General features: G+C 30.6%; 1 protein-coding gene across 1 annotated transcript; it reads left to right on the top strand.

Annotated features, from left to right (window-relative positions):
* Positions 1-1538: 1538 nt before the first annotated feature.
* Positions 1539-7383, top strand: LOC139497589 (E3 ubiquitin-protein ligase TRIM71-like). The gene is made up of 3 exons (XM_071285821.1): positions 1539-2350; positions 3675-3743; positions 7350-7383. The coding sequence occupies exons 1-3, from the start codon at positions 1584-1586 to the stop codon at positions 7381-7383; spliced, it is 870 nt and encodes a 289-aa protein (XP_071141922.1). The 5' UTR covers positions 1539-1583.
* The last annotated feature ends 608 nt before the right edge of the window (positions 7384-7991 follow it).

Below are 7991 nucleotides of genomic sequence, written 5' to 3'. Positions count from 1 at the left end.
ATTGAATTATCCAACCTGCTTCAAACGGTCAACTGATATATGAAAATGTTTTTGTTATGATACTTTGATTATAATACTTCTTTGATCCTTGAAGAAAAATTACCTCCTCTCAAAAGTATCTAGTGTTATAAAATAAAAAAAATTGTCATCACCCAATATACAACATTCAGATTAAAAAAATCTACAAATCAACAAAAATAGAATACTTACAGATTTATCTTTTACCAAAAATAAACTATTATGTTTAACTGCAGACTGCAATTAACGTCACCGTCATACTATTTAAAAGATTTAAGAAATATGCTTCATATGCAGTAAAAATAAGTGACAAATCCTCTATGAAAATGTCCTATAAAGACACGGATACATCGGGTTATAAACCAACTGTGGGTAAAAGTCAAAAATGGGGACAAAACCATTCATTGTAATCTGAACGCGACCAGATAAAGTATGTGATATCAAAATGTACTTTATATTACGAAGTGTAGATTTTTTTAAGTACATGGCAGCTATGGGATTACAGTGTTTGATGCTATTGTCGAAAATAAATATGGATTCAGGTATATAGAGTTCTTTAATTCTAGATAATAACAATGCTTTGCCAATTAATTTCAGAAAAATAATTAAAACATAAATTTACTGATTTGTTCAGACAAATTGTATGAAAATACTTTATGGTTTGAACAGCGACGTTATATTTTTGTCGTTCTCCTGAACTCACAGTGAACATGCATTTTGAGTGGTCAGTCTATGTATTGTATGATTATAAACACAGAGAAGGACATTGTATATACATAACTTTGAACGGCAACGGTCGTACAAACCATGTAATATTTTACCATTGAAACATCACATAATGCTTTTCTTTAAAACACATCCTCCTTTTAGTAACGATAGTACATTGTGTAACACAAAAGCTGTTTAGTAATTTGACGTACGTTTTGTTCATTAAGTGATGTTTCATTGTATTTTTTTTAGAAGAATGTGTATGTGAAAATCAATTTAATTATTATTTAAAATACAACAGAGTCAATTTAAGATAAATGTATATATCATACGATATATATTACAATTGTAGTATAAACGTATAAACATTAAGTTCTCCTATTAAAAGCTATAGTTATTAAACATTTTATATGTGGTCTGAACATATAAATAGCGATTTAAAAATCATTAATAATATTCAATATAATATATTATTCATTCACCATTTGGTGGAAACCATTAACATGCATACCAATATAATTGATGTTATTGAGTACAATATTTACATTTAAATACACAGTTTTGTAAACAACAGGTGATATCCTGTATAATAATCACTGCGACTACTTAAACGGTTAATTTATTGCAATACTCATATAACACGTTCAATACATAAAATATCCGTTATCATTATACTTGTGTTTATATTAACTTATATATCACGTCCACATACAAAAATAACAAATACTGTTCGAAATGTTTAAATACAATCCAGTCAATTATTTAAATACACTAGTTATCGTCCTTGATTTAAATTTAGAAAGTGTTGTCAAGTGATACAATATTATGTCATACCTGTAATTTTGATCGAATCCGCCATGGCTCAAGCTGCGTCGAAAACATGCGAAGTTTGTGTGAGTGCCCCTGGATCACAATATTGCATAGACTGTGAGGAATACTATTGTGAAAACTGTAAGCTGCTACATAATAGGCAGAAGTTATCGAGAAACCATCAGTTTCAGAAAGTCTCCGACCGTATCCCGGAAGGTAAGGTTAGATGTAGACAACACAAAGAAGAATTATCTTTAATGTGTAATACATGTAATGCACAGATATGCACACGTTGTGTGACAGGAAAACACAATGGGCATACATTTTCCCAGATTGTCGATATACTCATTCAACTACGTGGAGATAATGAAACGAAACTTCATGGCAAGACAAATGAAGCAAATCAAAACATAAAGAAGATTGAGGACAGCTTGAATGTGTTTGATAATTCCGTTGAGTCTGTTATAAAAGCAATCAAAGATGAAGGCAACATGATTAAACAAATGGTTGATAAATCTGTAGCTCAGATGATTGCATTGGTGAAAGAACAATCCAAAAAGGAGAAAGACAAACTGATGAATATGTTGTCAGATGCTAAATCCGTGCTTGTTGGTGGACACTCCTTAGACAGAAAGAGACATGAACTAGATAAAACCCGACAGGATGGAAGTTTGCTACAAAGGATCAATAATCTGAAAAATGAAATTGACAAACTACATATAAATTCTCTTCCAGAGTACCCCAAAATATCCTTTAGTCGTAAATCTGTAGCTGAAGGTGATATCAGACAACTGATAGGGACATATAATATTAGGTAAATATAAAAATATGCGATGTCTTTTAAATTGATACAGTTTTAATCATAAACCTTGCAACACTTTAAAATATAGAGTGAAATTATTTTTAAAGTTCATATATAGTAAGAAATGATTGACGAATACACATACCACAACTTAAGATTGAAAGCTTGAAATAGACCTACTCTTTTTAAAGACATCCCAAATAAACACGTTCGTAAAATAAACTATATTGGCAACTACTGACGTGGACAGAGTTTATCGATTAATGAAACGCTTTAAGTAACGGAATAACACCCTCCAAAAGTAATAAAAAAAATAGAACTAGCTAGATAGCTCTCACTTTACATGCATATCACTCGTACGTTTTAGGCGATATAACTTGAAGGTAACATCTAATTAAAAAAATAGGTGCCTAATATTACTAAGATCATCACTGACTAAAATTCGAAAACAAAACCTGATGTCAATAATTTAAGAGTTTATGGTATAGAAGCGTGAACAGGTTTATGAAAAACATTAATTTGAAATGCAAAAAAAGACGTCATAGTAGTAACTCTTGTGTTATACCAACTTTATATTTTAAAACATCACACGTCACAGGTAATCATAATACTATTTGTATTGATGACAGATGAAGTTATGTATATTGTATGTTTTATAGGAGCAGAGTCGGGATGATTGCTCATGTGACAAATCTTAATAAGAAACCATATGACACAGCTATAGGTCACTGTAGGTCTGCAACAATGAGCAAAACCCACCTCACATAGTTAGGTATAAAAGGTCCAGACATGACAATGGCGGAATATATAAACAGTCTGTTAAGCAGTCGAAAAATTCTTAAATTATATTATTAAAACTATATTGAACAGACCGACATAATGATGTCAGTTATACAAAACATATGATAAGCACTGCATTGAACATATTGATAACACGATTAATCATAACAGTATATGCATTGATAATACAAGTTATCACTTTACATTGATTAATATGAAAAATAGTATTATCTACAAAAGAGTGTTTTTTTTAAAGTTAACATAATTATCAAATATTAAAGAATATTTCAAATATTCAAATGTACATTTTATATAATGTTAGCATACTGTTAAATGATAAGACATATAATGAAACTATAACAGTTTCGTATGTCATTATACTTTATTGAAAAATGACAACAGTTTTGTACAGTAGTGTGATTACCTGTACTTTTATCCTTAATATCAAAAAGTTTACAAAAAAAACCCAGATTTTACATAGAATTAAATAATTTCAAAATTAATTATTTATTTAAACATTTATAAAAAACATTAAGAAATCATTTTTTTTTTATAGCAAGTGTACACCAGTCCTTGAAGAAAAGGAGCAACGCCATGGGCATTTATACATATGTTCTTCTTGTGGGTAAGTTCTTAGAATCAGCTCATTCTTTAGATTATTAATCATACAAAATAAATACATACACCATAACAAGATACAACTCGCCATCCAAGTAACAAATGATTGAAATGAACTAGACATTAAATACAACATACACAATCTACAACTTAGTATAGTGTTATCTACTTGTATATATATACCTTTGTTCGCAGTAGTATTGTTCAGGTAAATACACCAATCAAGAGTTTAACTGACAATTGTTTTAATACCAACTGATTTTTAAAATTCTGTCTTATAATTGTACTTTTACACAACTGTCCCAGGTAAGGAAGAAGTTTTGGGTTCCGCGAACACATTTAACATCGCCACAATCGGTATGTATGTGTCTGTCCCAAGTCAGGAGCCTGTTATTCAGTGGTTGTCGTTTGTAGATATGTTTCATATTGGATTTTCGTTCATTTATTTCTAAAAGAATTGGCCGTTAGTTTTTTAGTTTGAATTGTCTTACATTTCATGAATGCATTTGTGCTGTCGAGACCTTTTATGGATGACTCTGTGTAATGTGTTTAATCGTTGTTCAATGCCGTTTTGGTGACCAGTTGATGTTCATTTTGTTTAATTTGGTCTTTTGTGGAAAGTTGTCTTATTGGCATACACAACGCATCAGCTTTTGAATATTCGTTTTTCAAGACAATTTCTAGTTTGTATTTTGAACTTTTCACCCGTTTTTAAGGAGTTTTAGCTGCAAGATTTTATTGAGTTTAAAATTGTGTATTAATAAAAAAAAAGATTATTGTGTAAATTTTCTGAAAGATTGATATTCACGTTTTAGTTTCTTACACTAGGAATGAATTTGCTAGTCAAATTATTGTAGTCAACACTACTTCAAATTATTCCCAGTCAGTCTTTTTTCGTCTTTTGAAAAGGGGGAAGTGGGAGTGTCGTCAACTTCGTTACTTATCCATTATTCATTCGTTACTTATTCCTAATTTATTTGTTATTATTCCTTTTTCCTTATTTGTTGATCATTCTTTTTTTACTTTTTCGTTACTTATAGGTTACATGTTTATTAGTTCTAATTCGTTATCGATTCGTTACATATTTCTTATTACTTATTTGTTTCCTATTTATTGCCTATCTTGTGTTCATTGCTTATTAGAATTTACTATGTGTCCCTCTGTTTGTACGTTATGCATGTAGCCATATCGTTGGTAACAGTTCTTTGTTTCAAGAAATTAAATGAACTTTTAGAACGAGTGTAACCGTGGCAATGCTCGACTGGTGCCTTTTAAATTATTGTTTTCTTATTTGCTTGTATCACGTGTTATATGTTGCACATTTAAAAAAAAAATATTTTCAATTGTTATCTTGTCTGAGGTGTTATTACATGATAAATTGACTTGACGGGGTTTAACCGGTTTGCTTATTTTAGACCAGACCATCTAACAAAAGGTGTGTCGGGATAAACTCACCAATGAAGTATCCAGTTATTCGTCCCATATCATACACTCAGTTCAATTGTATATCCGTTTTGTGACACTGATAGTGATTAAAAATCAATTATAATTTTAACGGCTATCATACTTATCAGACACATCTTCAAATAGACTGTCCTTGTGAAAATTAAAACGAAAGCTCTGCCCAATCATTTGAATTAAAATTAGTTAAAGCTTTCGTCTGAGAGATGAAAGAACCCTTAGCGATAACACACATGTTCCAGCGCTGAAACGATACACTGTTACTTATTCGTACTTTATTCGCTTAATATCCGTGAATTATACGTTGGACCTTCAAAAAATATCCTCAATTGTATTCTTGTCTATGGCTTTTGCTATAAGATCTCAGAGGTTAAATCACCATATTAGCGCGTATGGACCCTTTTCAGTGATCGATTGATACCCTGTTACTTATGTGTTTCTAAATCGCTTAAAATACGTGTATCTTGTTTATGGTGTTTGTTTTTGGTTCTAAGAGGTTAAATAGCCCTAATATCGAGTATGGAACCTTTTCAGCAATTAACCGATACCTTTTTACTTACTTGTTTCTTATTTCTTGTAACACGTGTATTATATTTCAACGTTTAACAAAATTCCTCAATTGTATTCTTGTCTTTGGTGTTTGCTATTGATTATTAGAGGTGAAATAACGTAAATAGCGCGTAAGGACATTTTTCAACGATCGCCTGATACCCTGTTACTTACATTGATTCACTGTTTGATATGAATACTTACTTAGTTATTTTTATAAATATAAAGGCTACTCAGAATTGCTCAAATAAGAACAAAATAAACATTTAATTTATTTATGTACAAGAAGAAAAGTAACATACATGAAGATTTGAAATGCTGCACTGTTTGAAAAAGAAATAATTTCAGAATTGTAAATACATTGGGGCGTAAATCGTTGACCGCAGTAGATTTCCGCGCTTCATTCTAAAAATGTGCGCACGGTCATGCTTTTATAACCCAATGAGATTACAAAAAAGAAGCATTACATACTTATAATTACAATTGTGTGATAGCTAGGATCATGAAAACACGATTTCTATCAAGCTTTTATTTTATTTACCTGTAGGACCTCGTGCCATTATGAAAGTTAAATCAAATTGTGTATTAATGTCAACTTCAGAAGGGCTCGACATTGCTGTTCAAAATCACGTAAAATAATGAAAGATACATGCAATGTTATTATTTTGAAATACAGATTTTGTGGACGTTGTAGACTTTAATCATGTTAATTGCTACACCAAATTCAGTATCGACGTTGTGATGATTGAAAATCTGGATTTATAAAAAAGTTGCAATGACAAGGTGATGATTCTTAATTTCAAAGACAGACAATCGAAGAAACATCTCTGACTATTTTTTTTAATTGTAAATCGTCTAGGGCATTACCTGCTGCAGCCGTTTGTTTATGGTAATGTACATACGGTCTCACAAACATGTCAGAATTTCCTCACCAAAATAAATAAACATGGAACTATAAACTAACTGCAAATTAGAAAATAGACGTATTGGCCTAATTTGTTTTGATAAATTTCGAACATATTCCTCGTCAAGTATTAAAGAGTAAATACAACCTAAGCTGTCAATTTTTGGTGTAAGTTTTCTGGAAGATTGGTAATAAAAAAGTGAGTCGGACATTAACAATTAATGAAATGTTAATTATGTTTTATTTTGCAAACTCTCAAACATAATTGATTGTAGTATACAATTGAGAATGGAAACGGGGAATTTGTCAACGAGACAACAACCCAACCATATAACATACAACAGCGGAAGGTCAGCAGAAACTTACACACTTGAAGACATCCTTCAACTGACCCCTAAAAAAATCTATATACTAGTTCAGTGATAATGGACGTCATATTAAACTCCGAATTATACACATGAAACTTAAATTAAATAGTATACAAGACTAAAAAAGCAAGAACACTCTCACTACAGACAAAACATGTATAGCTATTCATATAATTCAATAAGTATTAAAGAAAAAATAGAAAAAAACACGATGATCAGAAATAGAGTATTTTACAGATTTTCAATTTTTGATTTCCCCTCCCCCCAAACTCCGGAATATATCGTTCAGGTTTAAGTATAAATCAATTAATTGTATAATTTATCGTTTAAGGCGTGAGAAAATGAAACGATTCAGTAACATGTAAGTATTTTGATTTCTACTTTCATATATGAATATTACGGTAAACTCCATGTTGCTTAAAACAAAATGCGAAACAGTTAATTGTGTCTATTTATGAGCCTCACTTTTACCTAGTGTGTATCTTAATAGTTAAGAAGTTCATTGCCGCTGTCAGTTTTTATGTTGTTCTGTTTTTCTTTAGTTATTCCTACATACTACATTAGATTATGTTTTATTATAATATTTGATTCTGATTGGCTAACTGAATATCACGTGTTATTCCTTAAGCAATTGAATCACTCAATACAATGCAATTCCTACATACACTAACGGCCTTCACAAATAAAACAAAATGAAAGACGATCCATGTTTTGAGGACTTAGATCATTTTAATGAAATATACAATTTTAAATAAATGCTGCTTTACATAAATGTGTTAATGTCAGGTTTATCGAAATTTTGGCACCATACAAAGTGACATGATTATTGACTTGTCTGCATTTATTTCTAAATAAATATCAATCTTTTTCTTTCTCAAAAGACAAAGGGAAGGTTGAATTATTAGTATACACGGAATAGCAGACCGGTTTTGAAATTATTGCAACCCTTATTATTTACCCATCGACCGTTGAC

This window comes from Mytilus edulis, chromosome 12, assembly GCF_963676685.1.
Source record: "Mytilus edulis chromosome 12, xbMytEdul2.2, whole genome shotgun sequence".
In the NCBI taxonomy this organism is placed as follows: Eukaryota; Metazoa; Mollusca; class Bivalvia; order Mytilida; family Mytilidae; genus Mytilus; species Mytilus edulis.
Note: the sequence above shows the minus strand (reverse complement) of the source record. Positions and strands in the feature narration are given on the sequence as shown.

What these genes read in the sequence shown, in the direction of transcription:
- LOC139497589 (XM_071285821.1), top strand. Translation starts at nt 1,584, where the DNA reads ATGGCTCAAGCTGCGTCGAAAACATGCGAAGTTTGTGTGAGTGCCCCT. An exon ending in ATAGGGACATATAATATTAG is followed by an intron (nt 2,351 to 3,674) that starts GTAAATATAAAA and finishes TTTTTTTTATAG; the next exon opens with CAAGTGTACACCAGTCCTTG. An exon ending in TACATATGTTCTTCTTGTGG is followed by an intron (nt 3,744 to 7,349) that starts GTAAGTTCTTAG and finishes TTATCGTTTAAG; the next exon opens with GCGTGAGAAAATGAAACGAT.